The following is a 17,873-nucleotide window of genomic DNA, read 5'->3' as shown; positions in this document are numbered from 1 at the left end:
ACCCCGAGCCATAGGCGCTAATTTCAGGCCGCAAAAACGTCACCGTGCGATACCAGTAACATCGGCGTTCGTTCACGAGATGCGAGGGCACTGCAGACTTTTGGCTCCGCAAGGCTTGCGAAGAGGAATCATCAACGCAAGAGCACGGTCGCGAAAACACATTAGCGCAATGAATGTTGGGGCAACAAATCAACAGTCGAACGTTCAAGATTGGAGGCGCTGTTAGCGTAGGAGGCCCGTCTGGATGTTCACATCGATTGATCGGTGAAGCTGAACTAGCACTCGGGAAAGCGGTATTTGGAAGCCTCTATGGTAGTCGGAGGCTTCCTGGTAGTGCGTCGGACTGAACCGAGGCGTAGCCTGTCGTTATTCGCACCGTCCTTATTAATCTCAAATCGGAGCCAGTGTGCTATCAGTGCGCTTCAAAGCCGGCGAGTGGCATGGCGTCATATGTTTCGTAGTTCCGACACGGTATATGGAGATGCTAATCGATATTTCCAGGCAGCATCGCCTGGAGACCTGAAAGGACCCTTCGGAACGCATGACTCGGAACGTTGCTGAAGAAAGAGCTTGGTAAGCCTCGGAACATTTCTCGTCCAAGTCAGAATTCCTGAAACGTTTCGGAGCCGTCTACGCTGCCCCAGAGCTAAATCGAGCTTCCTATACCTAGAGATCGGCATTGGTGTCTTGTCCTGCTGGTGCCGTTGTCGTTGGCACGCCCATCTGTAGTGCTTCGGCTCTTACCGGGGCTCATGCTCATGCCCGTACCAGCCGGCACTCGTTTCCTATTCTCCAGTTGGTGAGTGCAAGCTCTGAGCGCGCACGCGACTCCAGCATCGACGACTCCAGCCCTCAGTTGAGTGTCGAATATCATAACTCTATGTCACTTACAACTATTGGTCAATCATGCCACGCACCATGGGTCAGGATTCCTTTATTAGCCATGTGTCGATAGCACTAGTATCACTGGAACGAATGTGGTAAGTACAGTGTACGAGTGTATTCTCTGTCATGTAACGACTGCGGAAACTCCCCAAAGCTCAACCCCAATGATTATCACGATATAGTAATCCTCCTAGAGACCGAAGAGGCGACTCTACAATCTCGTGGAAACGACTGCGGAAACGGGCGCGCCCAGAGTAATGACGACAAAGACAGCTCATCCTTGCCTTCGCTCTGACATAACCTAGTGTGGTAGAGACAAGACCACACAAAGGAGTACGGGCAAGCCCGAAAAACAGTGGTATCCCTCAAAGTGACTCGAGGTACTGATAATCGGCGGGTGTGAAGCCGTATTTCCCATCAGGGAACATGGTGCCGGGGTAGGACTGGTGTGCTTTCGAGTGGGCTGGCGGACCATGCGGGCGTGTCCACTCACCCTCGTATCCATGATCTCCCAACCTCTTCGAGCCACTCTTCGAGCCGCTATGGTCGGTCAACTTCCTCTGACACCGGTTGCACAAGGACAACTGGCAATTGCTGCAAGCCAGGATCATTGAAGAGCTATGTACAGATTAGCGGTGCATTGTAGACAATAAGAGGATGGATGTCTACCTTCCGTTGGCAGCTCTACAGGTAGGATGAGAGCGAACAAGACAGACAGCAGGCCCACCTTTCCTGTGCCATTTTTTGTAGTGTCTGCACGGAACCTTGGTAGTGGGGGGAGGTACAGGCACGCCTGGAGGTAGTGCCTTGAGACTCGGGGTGGGCCTTGGGGTATACATGGTGGCCGAGGCTTGGGAAGAACCTGTACCAGCAGCAATGGTAGGAGCCTGGGTTGCTCCTGTCGCTCGGCCAGACAAGAGTGCTTGAGAGTATGACGACGGCGCGATGGGCTTCACCTCCACAGCCTTGGTACCAACGGCGAGAGGTTCTGATGAAGAAGGTGGGAGGGAACTGCACGATGATGTTAGACTTGGTTGTAATGACTTTGTGGAGCTCTGTACCTTGGAAGGTGAGGTCGGATTGCTCTTCCGGGTGAGAGGAGCCGGAAGGGCGGCGCGGTCATGACAAGGCGGCTGCATGATGTTCGTGGGTGTACCGGTGAGCACCAGAGTGGATCACCAGTAAAGCAGAAGCCAGCGAAGTAACAAAGTTGTTGGTGTAGAAGAAGAAGAAGAAGAAGAAGAAGAAGAAGAAGAGAGGCGAGAAGTGAGGAGGAAAAGGAGGAAGAGGAGAGGAGGTGAGCGGACGAAAAGTGGCATTATATACGGGTGGGGTGAGAGTGAGGACAAGGAAAGAGCATGTGAATGACGAAAGATGGCGGCATGGAGTCGGGGAAAGAGCAGTCATGACTGAGAGTAGGAGCCAATCGTATGATACTCGCCAAACGGCAACAATATCATCAAACTGTCAAGCAAACGCGGCACGCGAAATCCATCTTCGGTCGTCAAAGCAATTTGCAGCCATAATACGCGACCAAGCATGGCAAGAGCAGCCAAAGGTACCGATAATCAGTCGGAGTAGAGTTGCTCCTGTCGCACCAAGTGCCGCAGTAACAGCATTGAGCCCTAAACAATACTGTCCTGTTGCCCTCTTCAGGTGGTGTTCACGGAGGTGTGCGAGAGGACTACATGGTGCAAGTATAGCTTCGAGACATCAAGATGGATCCCTCTACCCCGGGCCCACTGGTGTCAGTATGAGCGATGAACATGGCGTGAATGATACAAAGAAGCACTTTCCCACTAAGTTTTACCCCTTCTGAAATCTGTCCTAGAAGTATACGTAGTATTGTTCAATAGAAATCTGATCCAAAAGTAATAGTGTATACATTTAGGATGTGCTATAGGTAGAGTGTAAATGACAAAAATAAAACGGGTTCTTTCATAAAGATAGCGTTAGTGATATTGCTAGTTAGTCGCCACGACCACTTGGATCATTTCTGCCCAGGCTTCGCTAACATCAACTGAGTTGAACGCCGTCCCAGAATACATTGCACATCATACAAGGGAAAAGTCGAACACCCTACCAGACAACTATAGGGCGAGCAATCAATCTCCGTCATATGACGATACTCTACCCAGGCAACTACAGGGGTGGCATTGGACTTTTCCCTTGTATAGTATGATCAACAACACGCAAATGGAAGCGAAGGTTGTGTAATCGCTCGCACAACCACGTCGCGATTTTATGACGCCCCCTGTTGTTGTTATAGGATCAGCATAGCATGGCCATCAGACACGATTTGAAAAGCACACATAAGGTAGACGAACTTCATTCTCATGATTTGCCTTGTCCATTCTCGCAGCCAAGCATAGACTGGGCTATATACCATGCCTTGTTATCATCCAATCTACCCCAATATCCGCCACCGCCACAATATTGATATGGGCTTTTGTGGTTGTCTCGTCTCAAGATATCGCTTCGTCGGTGATGCATGCGTCTAAGCAGCAGAAGTCTTCTCCTTACTTTTTGTGAAGTCAGCGCATGTCTCGAAAACATTTCGTAACTAGACACTTACGGCAGAGGAGTATAGCGGAGGTAAGGTTTGACGATTCTGATGTCTGGGAATATGGTCTTCGCATCCTCGGTCTTAATCGATGGATGAACAATGACGTCATCACCAGGGACCCAATTAATAGGCGTGGTAACGCGATGCTTATCGCCAGTCTGGAGGGAATCCAAAACTCGTAGAACTTCGGCGGTGTTCCTTCCGGTACTGGCCGGATAAGAAAGTATCAAGCGAATGGTCTTCTTGGGGTCGATGATGAAAACTGAGCGAATGGTAAACGCAGTTCCCTTCTCATCTACGTTACTTGCATCTTGGTGGTCGATCCTGCCTATTTGTCAGTTGTGCCATGTCCGTTGTGAAGCTTCTGTTACTCACATGTCGTATGCCAGCGCAACCTTGCGCTCCTTGTCGCCGATGATGGGGAACTTGAGGTTGCTGCCGGAGATCTCGTCGATATCTTTGATCCAGCCTCCATGACTTTCAATTGTGTTTGCTGAGAGACCGATGAGCTTGGCTCCGCGACGGGTGAACTCAGGCTCCAACTTGGCAAAAGCACCGAGCTCAGTTGTGCACACAGGGGTATAGTCCTCGGGGTGAGAGAAGAGGACGACCCAGTTGTCGCCGATGAACTCGTGGAAGTCGATGGGGCCTTGGGTCGTCTCAGCCTTGAAGTTGGGGGCCTTGGAGCCGAGCCTGAGGGGTTCCGGTCGGTCGGTCATTGTGTCTCTTTTGCTGATGCTCATGTCAGTCGTGTCCAGGCAAACTCCGCAAACATGTGGGGTAGGGTGGCGGGGTAGGCAAGGCGAGAGGAGGTTGCCATCGTACCTTGTTCTTGGTTCCGTGTGCAAGTGGGCTTGGGGAAGATGCTGAAGTGCCTTCCGAGCGGTTGATTGAGAAGTTGTAGAGTTGCTGTGAGAGAGAATCCTAGCAGCGGGGTCTGTTGTCTTCTTGTAATGGCCGTCCACAACAGTTGACGAGCAACACTTCCAGCTAGCGTATATGGCGTCATGTCACGTATCTCCACCAGAGCTTTTCTGCCACTCGAATATCCCACGTCGTTGGCCAGCAGGCGAATCAAAGACGCGACATCTCCGGCGGTGTCGCGCTGCCAATGGGTTGCCCCTCCTGCCGAGCATTTGTCGCAATTCGAGGCTGGCGAAAGCCAATGAGGCAACGAGGCAGGCCGGGAATTCTTCATCGCTGCTCTAGTTCGCGCTGGGTGAGCATCCCCCGAAGCAGGCCAGATCGTTCGCGGACCGTTGGATGAGATAGGGCGACATTGGTCTGTGGCATGGTGTGGGTTCGGTGTTGGTACCAGGGCGAGTAGCTCGACTGTGTACCTAGGGAGCTGGCAAAGCGATTGAAGAAGTTGCGCTTATCACCGGTTCGGTAAACAACGCTCCCACGCTCTTCACAGAAAGCCCTGACACGTACCTTGTGCCTTTTGCCTCTGTACCAACAGCACAATAACAGTTGGAATCTGACATATGATGTATGATATAGTTTTCTTCTTGAGAGAAATCATCATATGCCAAAGTAGAGTGCAGCATTGCAGAAGTACTTGGGTATTAGAACCCGTCTAGTGTTTTTGGCGTAGGCACGCACATGGTCCGCATTCAGGCCGAGTAACTCTGTTCCGGCGCGCGGCCCCGTGAATGCGTCGCCAAACAGCCGTCATCCACCATGTCGCGCGACATCCATCATGATCGGTGCCTCGAGCCTCTTGCAGACGGTGCGACATGACGATTACAGGTTCGTGTGTTACATGCAAACGTCACACCTTCCACTCCTCGTGCAACCTCCAAGCAGCAACCTTGCGCTGTTCCTAGATGCTCTGCGTCTGGCAGCTTACTGAACATGCAGGCCTAACATCCGAAATCAGATGCCTGCTATCGACCCCACTCTCCAAAGACATTGCATCCTGTACCGGTTATCAAGAAATCGGAGAGCGAAGCAAGTGTTTGCTTTTGGGAATATGCTGGTACTTCCCGCTAGCATTGGTCGCTGGTCGGGGAGCCATTTGCACGTCCGGGTTGAGCTGTCTCTGTTCGAGACACACGCCAGCATCCTTCCCGCATGACGCATCAGATCGACCCTGTTTTCCGCCCCAGTTCAGAAACTTTGAGGCGACCTTGGCGTGTCGGTGAACACGATAATTCCCAAGATTAGCCCGAAGCGGGACGCCCCATGCTAGGTGGGCCTGGACGATGGAGAAGGACTCCTATTCCCGACCAATCAGTCAATTTTTGTCCATCCCGTCGGAATAGCACCGGGCGTCTCACACCGTGCAGTTGTTCCTTGGGATACATATCGGTTACGGGTGTGGGTTAGCGGACCAGACCTGACCCGCCGCTTAAGTTATGAAGATCGAGCTTTTCAGCGTTACCGGATTCACGCTTGCTTTTGAACTCTGACGCATTCATTACAACGCACCCAACGAGCCCTTTTGGCATCTCCATTGAAGCGGAGGAGTTTGTGGCACCATGGCTGCCAACCCGGAGATCAACCTTCCAGAGACCTCTGAACTTGGAGTTACCGATTCGCCCAGCCAAACGGGAATAAGCATATTGCCGGACATGTACAGGATTTCGGCAGAGGAATCCAGAAGTCACGATTCCACAACCGAACCAGACAACGACACAGAGAAAGAATACTACTATGGAAATAACAACACCAGCATCGAATTCACATCGCAAGAACATGTCCGGGGTTCAGAAATTGTCTGGCGATATCTCACATTCGACATGGAACTTCCACACCCGACAACTATCCATCCGACGCAACCCGATCAGGGAGCTCCACCTGAGCCCCCAAACCTCACCAAATATACAAATCCTTTCGATTGGTCCGAGACAAGAAAAAGATTCACAATGTGCGTCTCATGCTTCATCACGGCGCTTACTGCATTCTCAGCCGGAGCTTACAGCCCGGGCGTTGGGCAAATGACGCAGGAATGGGGTGTCAGCAGTGTTGCAGCGCTGGTCGGCATCACAACCTTTACGACTGGATTCGCCATTGCGCCAATGGTCCTAGCCCCCTTCTCTGAGATCAATGGCCGACGACCAGTCTTCCTCGCCTCTGGTATTCTATTTGTGATCTGTCAGCTCTGCTCTGGCCTCACCCAATCGTATGCCGGTATGCTCATTGTCCGTTTCTTCCTGGGCGTAGGTGGATCTACATTCTCGACCATGGTGGGCGGCGTGGTATCTGACATATACCATGCCCAGGATCGCAACACCCCCATGGCTCTGTTCTCGGGCGCTGCATTGTTCGGCACTTCCTGGGGACCATTAGTCTGTGGCTTTATTGCCCAGAACGCCTCCTGGAGGTGGATATTTTACGTACAGGCTATTGCATCCGCGGCGGTGGTCGTTCTGATGTGTATCGTATTCAAAGAAACCCGCGGCTCAGTTCTTCTGTCCAAGAAGGCCAAAGCTTTGAACAAGTGGTATGAGGCCCGCGAGGCGGCTGGATATCATGGCTTCAACATCCGCGATGCCGAAAAGCCTGGAGTTGTGGTATCGCAGCGTTTGAGGTGGAAAGTACGATCAGACGAGGAACGGGCTTCTCTCAGCAAGATGATAGGAGTCTCCCTTTACCGACCATTCCACCTTCTCTTCACCGAGCCAGTAGTATTCTGGTTCTCGCTCTGGGTTGCCTTTTCCTGGGCTGTACTTTATCTCACTCTAGCCGCCATTCCACTCGTATTCCAGAGCAACCATGGTTTCTCACTACAACAAGCCAACGCTGTCTTTGCTTCTATGGGGATAGCTAGTATTCTCTCGACGATATTGTCAATTTACCAAGAGAAGATTGCGAAGAGAAATGGAAAACTAACGGGTACTCCTGAAGGCCGCCTCTACTTTGCCTGCATAGAAAGCGCCTGCATGCCTATCGGTCTTTTCATGTTTGGTTGGACAAGCTTCCCCGATATCCATTGGGTTGTACCTGCAATCGCAATTGGTATTGCTACCGTTGGAATCTTCAGCATCTACCTTGCGACCTTCAACTTTCTTGCAGACACGTACCATCGCTACGCGAGTTCGGCACTGGCAGCGCAGTCTTTCTGCCGGAACATGCTTGGTGAGTCATCTTCGTTCACGATCGGTCGACTTGTACTAACTGCAACATAGGTGGAGTCTTCCCACTCATCACCACTCAAATGTACAACAAACTAGGCTACGGCCCAGCGAGTAGTCTCTTGGGAGGGATTGGCGCATTGTTGACCATTGTGCCTTGGATTCTGGTCTTCTACGGCCCTAGAATCAGAGCTAGAAGTAAATTTGCAAGCGAGATCATGGACATTACTATTTAAGGAGTGACAAGGCAATATCGAAATACCTAGCATAATACCAAGCTTTTCAACACGTGAACATTCTTTCTTGCTGTGGTTCAAAGAATTTTCAATCACTAGTGTCACCATCCAAAGGATGCCGAATCGCATAGGCATAGAGTGTTGTCGCCAGATACAAATAAGCCTTTGATAGCGAGGTCGCCGAATCGGGTTAGAAAGTTAGGCCCGCCATCTGTTGCATCATTCGCAAGGCTGCAACGATGAGCCGATCATCCCTAACACAGCCTCGCGACTCAGCCTACCCACCACCATCTACCGTGTACCAAACGATGCACGTACGGATCCCGCTGCGAGCGGAAATTGGACTCGTGCCTGCATTTCCATTCTCCTTTTCTACTAGGTTATTAAGTGGCGATATAACGGATATGCCATAGCAACACTGCGTCTCTTTAAATGCTACTCACATTTACTGGCCATGGCGGACGACCTTCTTCCGTCTTACGAAAGCGTGATGCGACGCGATCCTTGGATGCTCGTCGCTCCCTATCTGCCCTCTCGAGATCTGTGCTCTGCAGCTCTAGTCTGTCGGCAATGGCACCAAACATTCATACCGAACCTTTGGGGTAGTCCAGCTTCACATTTTGGAGTTGAAAACGATACTGTATATGGTAGGACACTACAGCACGAAAACTGATATACTATCTGACGTCCGATAGTGGCACTCACACGGTTCAAGCGTACGTTGCCCTATGCGCGGGCCTCCGTACGGGAGCTTACACACACTTTGCGTTTTCCGCCGGCTCATGCAGAGCTATATGATGGGCCGCACGCAGAATGGCTCCGAGACTGCCTGGAATATCTGCCTCGTCTACAGTGCTTGATCGTGGACGGCCTACCCTTCTTCGATCACGCTTCTCTCTTGAGCTTGCGACGCTCGAGTTTGCGATGGAGGTCGACTCACCCCACTGCGTATCCAGTATTCGGGTTACGCCTACTTGACGCTTCCAGCTGCATGAACGCTACACCAATGGGTCTTGCCGAAGCCTTACCCCATTTTCCAGATCTCGTCTCATTGGACCTATCAAAGACTGCAGCTGCGAGAGACAAGGCTGTTCTCTCTACCCTAAAGTACCTTCGAAATCTACGAGTTCTGAATCTTCATGGAACTGGAATCAAAGACGAAGAGTTTTCAATAGTTGCGCATGCTATTAGAAGTCGTATCAGAAGTCTTGACATAAGCAACAACTTCCTGACGGACACTAGCGTACGACTCCTTCTCGAACTATGTTTGAAGGAGACGAATATTGCAGCGCATACCTCTCGTGCCCCACTACCGCCAGTCCAACATGCGATTCCTGCCGACGAATCGTGGGCGTTTGAGTCGGAGAATCTTGTAAGTCATCTTCGCAAGAAGCTTACTGAGGGCTTCCCCGGTAGCCTTGCTATCGAGGAAACTAGCGATGTCGGAGTGTCGCATTTGTATCTCTCCAGTAACGCCGTCACCGTTGAAGGAATATCAGCTTTACTACGGTCCGGGCGTTTGCAAGTCCTGGATGTTGGCATACTACCTGTGGTAGTGAGAAATCCTACTGCCGTCTCGCCAAAATCTCCGGATGACGCCGTAGAGCTGCCTAGCGTATCAAAACTCACTCCTATTTTGGCTGAGTATGCATCGCGCAAATTGAGATATCTGAGGGTCAACTACGAGTTGGTGACAAAAGACGCGCCTCTCGAAATACCCAAATCGCCGCGCGCAGAACTCGACGGGGACCTCGGAATCTACAAGCCTACAGGTGCGGATGAACTCGAAGCTGTCGAGCTACCTATAGCGGAGCTTGATTCGCAATCTACAGTTGTTCATGAGGCGCCTGGGGACGCATCATACCCGGTTGAGCTCCCCGGGTCGCCGGCAGTACCTCCATCCTCCGCACCTATCAAGACAACGTTGGGCAGAGCCGATAATGACAGGCAAAGCACCACAGTCGTCCCTGATAGAAGTGTTACTCTGCAGCCGCTACAGATAAACCGAGGCCCTGCGTATGCACCGAAGCCTATACCCGTAGATTCGCCGTTGACTCCACTTAGCAACTTAAGGATCAACGAGAACTATCAGCCTGGTTCAATCGAACGTATTCACCACACACGAGCAAATTTTGCATCACCTGCACCAACTCATGGTACCGAAATGCTGTGCCAGCCGACAGGCAACGCTGCGGTCAGGTCCCGAACGAGCTCCTCCTACTACATCAATGACAAGAAAGCTCGTTTGAAATTTCGTCAAGCATATCAGCCTCGACTACATCCTGGAGTGCTTCCGAACCTTCACACTCTGGTTCTTACCGACGTACCAACCATGACAACTGACAAGAAAATTGTTCATCGAATCATACAATACATCAAAGACGCGGCTGAGGAAGCCTCAATTGCAAGAGAGCGCGCCAGACATACATACGTACTTCCACCGGGCCGGAGACGTATCATTGCAGAAAAAGAGTATGCAAGCAATCAATTTGCACTTCAAAGACTGGTACTTGAGATGGCGCCCCCACCGTCAGCGCCTAAGAAGATCACTAGTAGTTGGCGGGCTTATCCAACAAAATCATCCACCGAAGACAGAGACTCAGAAGCATTTTGGAACGCTGCAGCGCATGACTTCTCCTTCTTCGATGACGAGGAGTGTGGGCAACCCGGCCGTGAGCCGGATCGCACACTTCCTTTGGCAGCTATGGGCGGACTAGAACTTGCGCCTAGCCACTCTGCCGTACAGGTGGAGCCTAGCAGGAATGTATGCGAAACTGAGCCGTTGCTTGACGTGGTAGGAGAGATAGGTAAGTTTCGCAGAGATAGGAAAGCCGCCTATGACAATTTGTTGGCGATGGGTGAGGCTGAACCAGACGTGGAGGGATACTGGCCTGGAGACATTACGGTCCTGAGGAAGCCAGTAAATTCAGAAGCTGGCGAACTCGACTGCTATGGCAACCGCTACGAATCTGGTTGGTACTACCGTTGAGGTGCGCTATGGCGTAGAGAGGCACGGGTACAGTCACGCTCTTTTGCATATCGAAGTCATTTGATAAGCACGAAATGTCGTGTTCACTGTTGCTGGGCGTATTTGCTGCTGTATAATTTCGATGCCTCTCTATAGACAAAGAAGGCGGTTGGAGAAAAGTATTGCGAACGTTATATGCCACGTGCTTGTCATACGTTCCATGAGCTGCGAGGGCCATTCTGTGAGATGTAACAATGAAAGGGAGCGACTATTGGACCACAACGACATCAAGACCGAAAAAATGTAAAGCTCGCCGCCAGCAACACTGTCAAGAAGACATACTTCAGCCATCCGTCTTTCTTCTCCTTCTCCTTGTTCTCATCCAGATGCCACCCCTCGGCGCTCTCGTTGATTGTCCTCGTCGGCGCGTACTCCACTTTCGGACCCTTAGCCAACGTCCTTGCGGTAGCCTTCCTCTGTAGGGGCAAGATATACGGCGCCAGATACCCGACAAAAAGGCGACCAAGATAGGTCTGGTAGCTGTTCATGCGTGTCACTTGCCCACTTGTTCTGACAAAAGCGCTCGCTCGCTCGTGACGCCCAGCTTGATATTCGGTGAAGAGAGCAGCAAGCTCGGCATTGTTGGTATTCCGAGTGGGCGTCGCGCCAAACTCGCGGTGGAGAATGTTGCAAAGATAGACTGCGGATTCTATGGCCATATTGGCACCCATACCAATGTCTGCGGTCATCTTGTATTGGGTCAGACAAAGGTTTGCTAATGGGGACAAAGAGAGAACGTGTACCTTGTGTGCTGAATCGCCTACGAGAACTATACGTCCAGCATACCATTTACTCAAGATGCCTTCTTCGACAGTGAGAAGACCGCTCCGAATGTTAGTTTCCCACAAGTCTCCTACTTTGATCTTCTCTGTAACAGGCTGGTCGGCGAAATTCCTTGCTACTGCCTCGATGTCTGCTTCGGTAGCTTTGTTTCTCTTTTCTGGCAGATGAGCCTCATCTTTGAAGGTGATACCCCAGTATACCTTTTCCTGCTGAGTGAAAAGCAATTTCGTGTTGTCGTGACCTAGGATGACATGCGTATCCGCAGGACCAAGATTGAACGAGTCTTTCATAGTGCTGACACCGAAGATACCTCTGAACTCGCTGAAGCTCATCGCCTCTTTATCTTCTTCAGGTATGGTTCCCGGTTCGAATTCCGAGGCATAGTCCCACATGAGCTGTCGCACGAGGCTATGCACACCGTCTGCTCCAATGACCATACTGCCTTCTTCCATAGAGCCATCAGCGAGATGGACACGAACACCAGTCTCAGTGTGCTCGATTCTTTCAAGCCGTCGGTTAGTCTGAATGTATGACTTATCCGGTAGTCCCTCGTATAGATGTGATACCAAAGCTTGGCGATCAAACACGATACTCGGTACTTGGAAGCTTTTGTGGAGTCAGCATTCGTCCTTTATTTTGATGTCCAGGTATTGTAATATCGCAAAAGAACCTACAGTTTGCTCATATACTGTTGGAAAAGATCATGTCGGCTCAAACTTCCGTCTGGCCATCTTATGTACTCTTTGCTTACAGGCGTGATAGCCTTGGCGATGCTGTCGAGAATGCCAAACTGGTCGAAGATGCGTGCGACCTGGGGCCAGATGATCAGTGCTGCACCTCTTACCGAGACGATCTTGCTGTGTTTTTCAAGAACGACGTGGTCAATGTTGGCTAGTTGTAAGGCGTGGGAGAGCGATAAACCGACGATACCGGCCCCGACGATAATGACTCTGAACGGTTTCGAAGTGGCTGAATCTGTCTGAGTCATGTTGTAATCAGATCCCAGTATTGGCTGTTGGTAAGTTGCTAGTATATAGTTGTGATGTCGAAATGCGTACTGTTCTGGAGATAAAACAGCAACACCAAACACAGAGAGGAACGTAGCTGCATTAAAACACGCTCGAAAAACTAGTTTTTTATCGTAAAACACTTCCTATTGTCCGTAAGCCAAGCTTGATGGGCGTGTGCCACGAGATCGACAGTTGGGCTTACTACGCCCCATCGGCTAAGCATGAAGTGCTGTTGGTTCAATATTCCCCGGGCGTGTTGCTAGCCTCTTTGTATGGTTGGTTCCGTCGCCGGTGCTGATGCTTCATGTCTGAGGATCGTAAGACTGCTCCCAAGGTGTGCGCATCGAGCGTAGTGTTGGGAAAACGACTTTGGCGAGAAATGTTCGCCGTCCGTCAAGTCAATCACAGTGAAAAAATGGTTGCTATACTGCCTGTAACAATGACTACAAGTTTGACACACCTCTGTTGTCAAAGCACATAACCGCGCTTCGCCAAACGCTATGAGGTGAAGACAGTAATCGCTGCGAAGCTTGCCGTGGAGACGACTGTTGGAGAATGTGCCATCTAGGCCAGCGGCTTGACGGCCAGGTTGCCGAGCAGGGCCGTACTGACTATGTCCATGCAGGAACCATTTCGCTTGTGACGTCGAAATCTGGGGTAGTGGATCGGCAGCCCTGGTCTGACACGAGATGTCGTGTTGGCTCAGGTTCCCGGAGATGCACGACTCATGACAGGGAGTCGAGTGTAGAGTACAGCTTTGGTATTGGTGAAAACATGTGCCAGTATGATGTGCAAGAATGAGCTTAGCAAACACGCAGGGTAGTTGACCGGGACGAAGACGGCTCGGACAGCGCGTCGAGGAATATCCGAGCGATTACGACAATAGTAGCTCAAGCACTTGTTGGAGGCCGGCAGACAGAATCGAGTTGCCGAAGATGGGCTTGGTCATTAGCGATCGGCTCTGCAACAAGACAGTAGGGTGCGGCCTGGTGTGAACGGGGAACTGCGAACTAGCTCCAGCCCACATGGTGCTTGGCGGACTAACCGCTTTCGCCGACCCCGGGTTGCACCTCCAAGCAGGCGCATCACGGTATCGCGCCCGTCTCGCAGCCAACGCCCCTCCGCACACTGCCCACCGCAGGCTCCCGAATCGATGAACACGGTGCATTTTGGCTGCCGGGTGAATACGCGCTTGCCGTAGCTTTCACGACACAGCACCGGCGCCGGCGCGTGATTTCGCGATTCCCAACCTCACCCTTGGGGGGCTCTAGACACATTCGCTCTGTCTACATGGCGCCTGTTCCCGACACACCACTACCACGCGTGAGAAGCACACGACCGCCCCGGCGACACCTATCTGACTCGGCGCCAGCCAGCAAGCGGCGCAAGTACATTCCAGGCGGACCAGGAGGCGGGGGACGATACGTGGATGACGCTGGGCTCGAGACACCTGTAGGAGGAACTGGACCCGGAGGCTACGCGTACACTGGTCCCCGCGGCCGCGTAGGACGCATCAACGCCGAACGGCAAGGCCTGCCTCTATCAGCGCCTTCCCCCTCATACACCAGACCCCGACGCGAAAGGCCGCCAGCTGGACCGCGTTCCAGTTCGGCCGCCGCAGTCGCCGCCGCAGTGGCTCAAAACGATGGATACAAGCCGCGCGAGGAGCGCAGCTGGGACGAATTTCACCCCGACCTGGACATTGATGTCGAGTTCCCCGTCTACACCGCGGACCAGATCGATGGCATCAGCCCCCAGGACAGCGCCCCAGGAACTCCGCTGAACGGTTCGTCGACCGGTCAGTATGCCGTCGACAGCGGCATCTCGGCCATGCTTGACGGTCTGCGGGCGCAACAAGCAGAGAATGCTGCGCAGGAGCAAGAGGATGCCAGCTTGGCCGTCAACGGCTCAGGCGCTTTTGTCACACCCAAGCGACGTCCAGGCCGACCTCCTCGCAACAGAGATTCCATGCTAGCTGGCCTTGGATCACCGCCTCGACCACGAGTCAACCCCCTCCCAACCATGAACCCAAGGGAGAAGCTCAATCTGCCCAAGCCATCAGTGCGCCAAGTCGATCCGTTCAAAGAACACGAAGAAAGCGAGGGTGTCAAGGTCAACTATGTCGACAAGACCATGGCGAATATCGGATACCAGGAGAGCGAGATCTTTACAAGGCCATCGGAGAATAGCCTGATCAGGCTACCCGAGGGTTCTATCGAAGAGGATCTGGATCTGACTCTGCAGACAGAAGCTGAAGGAACTGCCGGTGCCGTTGCCGTCGGCCGTGTCGAGTACGACATGGACGAGCAAGACGATCGGTGGCTAGAAGCACTCAACATACAACGGAAGGAAGAGGGTGTTGAAGGCATCAAGCCTGCGATATTCGAAGTAACCATCACCCAGATCGAGAAGGAGTGGCATGCGTTGGAGAAGCGTAAGTCTAGCCCGAGGCAGTGCGATGTCGGACACAACAGCTGATATGTCAAAGGCATACCCAAACCGAACCCGAAACCACCTCAGACGCATCGCCCACGCTCCAGCAGCGCAGCTGCAGTCAACGGAGAACCTGCTGGCCAAGGCGAAGAGCAAGACACAAAATGCGCCATCTGCGACGACGGTGACTGCGAAAACACCAACGCAATAGTGTTCTGCGATGGTTGTGATCTGGCCGTCCATCAAGAGTGCTACGGAGTGCCTTTCATACCAGAAGGACAATGGCTGTGCAGACGGTGTCAACTGGTGGGGCGCGGAACCCCTGTCAGTGAGCTTCCGGTATGCCCTGGCCCGGTCTGCTTCATTTGATGCATGCTAACAATCACAGGGTTGCATATTCTGTCCGAACATAGACGGTGCGTTCAAGCAAACCACCGCGATGAAATGGGCACATCTGCTCTGTGCCATGTGGATACCGGAGGTATCACTGGGCAATGCGACGTTCCAAGAGCCAGTACAGGATGTTGAGAAGGTTCCTAAAACTAGGTGGAAGCTGGTAAGAGTTCAGATACCTCAGTACATGGACAGCTCACTAACTATTAGAAAGTCTTGCTACATCTGCAAACAGAAGATGGGAGCATGCATCCAATGCGGCCACAAGTCATGTTTTGAAGCCTTCCATGTCACATGTGCACGAAGGGCTAGGCTATGCTTGCGCATGAAGTCCTCGCATTCATCGAACCCACAAGATACGACCGTACTCAAAGCCTACTGTGATCGTCACACTCCATCAGACTGGAAGCGCGAGTACGATGTTGAGAGTGCAATCGCAGATGCGAAAGCTTTCTACCGTCACACCATGCGTCATGTTCGATGGCCAGACAGCCAAGCCTATGCCCTTTCCATCGGTTCCTCGCACGCAATGCCTTCTATCGAAGGACCGGAAGATGATACCCCCGGATCTAACAAGCGGAAACGTGGGCAATCTACCAAGTCCTGGCGACTTCCGTCAGGTGCACCCGTTGTTCCCCAAGCTGTCTACCACAACGTTGAAAACACGCTGATCAAGTTCAACGTGCGTAAGCGCAAAGAGTTCGTGCAAGAGGCATGCAAGTACTGGACGCTCAAGCGTGAGGCTCGACGCGGTGCTGCCCTACTGAAGCGCCTTCAGTTGCAAATGGAAGCTTTCTCGTCTATGGAGATCACTCGCCGTAACTTTGCGGGCATGGGCGCGGCTGGCAGGCCCCGACTTCAGAGACGCATTGAGTTCGCAGAACGTCTCGAGGACGACATGGAGCAGATCCGAGTCTTGTGCGAGATGGTTAAACAGCGAGAAGCCGAGAAGCTCAAGGACGTCCTCATACTGCAGCAGATTGTCGATTGCATATACTTTCCAATTCCTCAGCTCCTTCAGCCTATCCTAGTGCGAGCGCAAACGTAAGCATCTCACTACGAAGTTTTTAGATATTCGCTGACTTTTCATTAGACTCGATAGCAGAGGATATTTCACTGAAGGATTTAACAATCTTCAGAAAAAGCTCGACGAGAAGTATTACACTTCCGTGCAGACGTTCAATGACGATGTAGCTGCGGTATTGAGCGCGGAGCTCGGGTTCGCCGCTGTCACAAACGTTGGCGAGGCCGAAGAACAGCTGAACAAGGTCTCGCACAGCAGTTTGACCTCTGAGCAAAAGGAAATGAAGAAGGTTGTCAAGCGAATTACCAAAGTTCTGCAGCCCTACTTTGAGGATGCACTTAGGAAGGAATCCGAGCTAGCTGGTCGTCCTTACGAGAAGCTGCCCGATCTGGAGACGCTCCTTAACGAGAAGCTACAACGCAGGCCTAGCATCCTCTCACAGGCTGAAACTGTTCGACAGACGACAGAAACCGACCCAACAACTGTTGAGCAAGCTCAAGAAGAGGCCGTTGATGGGGAAGAGGCTGCTGTGCTGGACCAGAAAGCTGAGGAGATGCAGATGGCGCCCACACCCGACGAAAATGCTGCAGATGCACATCATGCGCATGACGAGGCGGCAGACGAGGCAGCTATTGCTATCCAACTCGGACAAGATGCTCTTCGCGTGTCTAGCAACCAGCCTCAGACTACAGTAGCAGGATCTCATGCCGAGTCTAATGGCCGTCCCGAGCCTCTGACGCCTCCAAGGTCTGAGAAGAACTTATTAAATCCTCTCGGCAACGGCGGTGTACCTTGGTACTTTGAGACTTTCGACGTCCACGGTACTACTGTCTATGAGGAACGATACACTGGCCGCGAGGTACTCCGAGACATGAGCGAGGAGCTTAGCGAGCTCGACGATGACGAACTAGACGGTCTGGCTGACTCGGATCCAATTCGGCCCACGGACACACCAGAATCGAACGTGGCGGCGATCAAAAAAGCAGTTGCGCGTAAGAGGCAGAAGAGGTCGAGAGGATGGTAGATGATGGCCCAGTTTTGCTTTTCACTATTTTCTTTGGCATGCACTCTTTGAGGCATGTCTTGTATTATCATTGGCATTTGTAAACATACCTACCTTGCTGGGTAGACGAGGTGCAACTGGCGCATGGTATTCACTAATAGGGCTGCGACCGATGCCCCATTCCATGGGTTGTTTCAGCAGAGCATCTTAGCACGAGTAATTGGATGCGGTCGGGTGCAAGGCGTCGGACGGGGTTCGGTCAACGAAGCGCCGATTGCGATGGACTTGAATATGAACATAGCTGGCTGCAATGCGTATCACTAGTTGCGTCTTTGACAAGTGATGCAATGTGCTGTAAAAGTCTTGGACAGGTGAAGGAGAGCCTCGTTCTGCGAGAAATGGTGGTTCACTAGTAATGTTGACGCACGTTAGT

General features: G+C 52.1%; 5 protein-coding genes across 5 annotated transcripts; 2 read left to right on the top strand and 3 right to left on the bottom strand.

Annotated features, from left to right (window-relative positions):
• Positions 1-1,250: 1,250 nt before the first annotated feature.
• Positions 1,251-2,141, bottom strand: ACET3X_005063 (uncharacterized protein; the record flags this gene model as incomplete). The annotated part of the gene is made up of 3 exons (XM_069451226.1): positions 1,947-2,141; positions 1,555-1,896; positions 1,251-1,503 (listed from the first exon to the last, which is right to left on the bottom strand). The coding sequence occupies exons 1-3, from the start codon at positions 2,006-2,008 to the stop codon at positions 1,251-1,253; spliced, it is 657 nt and encodes a 218-aa protein (XP_069307107.1). The 5' UTR covers positions 2,009-2,141.
• A 1,241-nt stretch (positions 2,142-3,382) lies between these two features.
• ACET3X_005062 (uncharacterized protein) lies at positions 3,383-4,979 on the bottom strand (the record flags this gene model as incomplete). The annotated part of the gene is made up of 5 exons (XM_069451225.1): positions 3,383-3,407; positions 3,461-3,775; positions 3,827-4,183; positions 4,277-4,388; positions 4,886-4,979. The coding sequence occupies 5 exons, from the start codon at positions 4,977-4,979 to the stop codon at positions 3,383-3,385; spliced, it is 903 nt and encodes a 300-aa protein (XP_069307106.1).
• Positions 4,980-5,135: 156 nt separating this feature from the next.
• On the top strand, positions 5,136-7,806 carry ACET3X_005061 (uncharacterized protein). Its single transcript, XM_069451224.1, has 2 exons — positions 5,136-7,534; positions 7,585-7,806. The coding sequence occupies exons 1-2, from the start codon at positions 5,935-5,937 to the stop codon at positions 7,764-7,766; spliced, it is 1,782 nt and encodes a 593-aa protein (XP_069307105.1). The 5' UTR covers positions 5,136-5,934; the 3' UTR covers positions 7,767-7,806.
• Positions 7,807-11,021: 3,215 nt separating this feature from the next.
• On the bottom strand, positions 11,022-13,555 carry ACET3X_005060 (uncharacterized protein; the record flags this gene model as incomplete). The annotated part of the gene is made up of 3 exons (XM_069451223.1): positions 12,252-13,555; positions 11,538-12,183; positions 11,022-11,483 (listed from the first exon to the last, which is right to left on the bottom strand). Exons 1-3 carry the CDS (start codon positions 12,563-12,565, stop codon positions 11,022-11,024), a joined length of 1,422 nt encoding a protein of 473 aa, XP_069307104.1. The 5' UTR covers positions 12,566-13,555.
• Positions 13,556-13,676: 121 nt separating this feature from the next.
• ACET3X_005059 (uncharacterized protein) lies at positions 13,677-17,755 on the top strand. The gene is made up of 5 exons (XM_069451222.1): positions 13,677-15,021; positions 15,076-15,359; positions 15,409-15,576; positions 15,628-16,457; positions 16,507-17,755. Exons 1-5 carry the CDS (start codon positions 13,878-13,880, stop codon positions 17,459-17,461), a joined length of 3,381 nt encoding a protein of 1,126 aa, XP_069307103.1. The 5' UTR covers positions 13,677-13,877; the 3' UTR covers positions 17,462-17,755.
• The last annotated feature ends 118 nt before the right edge of the window (positions 17,756-17,873 follow it).

The sequence above is a fragment of the Alternaria dauci genome, chromosome 4 (genome assembly GCF_042100115.1).
Source record: "Alternaria dauci strain A2016 chromosome 4, whole genome shotgun sequence".
Classification (NCBI taxonomy): domain Eukaryota; kingdom Fungi; phylum Ascomycota; class Dothideomycetes; order Pleosporales; family Pleosporaceae; genus Alternaria; species Alternaria dauci.
The sequence above is the reverse complement of the archived record's forward strand: the minus strand, read 5'-3'. Positions and strand labels throughout refer to the sequence as shown.

Excerpts from the sequence above, each read along its gene's own strand:
- ACET3X_005059 (XM_069451222.1), top strand. The coding sequence starts at position 13,878 with ATGGCGCCTGTTCCCGACACACCACTACCACGCGTGAGAAGCACACGA. Across the intron at positions 15,022-15,075 it reads GTGGCATGCGTTGGAGAAGC|GCATACCCAAACCGAACCCG; the intron begins GTAAGTCTAGCC and ends GATATGTCAAAG. Across the intron at positions 15,360-15,408 it reads CCCCTGTCAGTGAGCTTCCG|GGTTGCATATTCTGTCCGAA; the intron begins GTATGCCCTGGC and ends TAACAATCACAG.
- ACET3X_005061 (XM_069451224.1), top strand. The coding sequence starts at position 5,935 with ATGGCTGCCAACCCGGAGATCAACCTTCCAGAGACCTCTGAACTTGGA. Across the intron at positions 7,535-7,584 it reads TTTCTGCCGGAACATGCTTG|GTGGAGTCTTCCCACTCATC; the intron begins GTGAGTCATCTT and ends ACTGCAACATAG.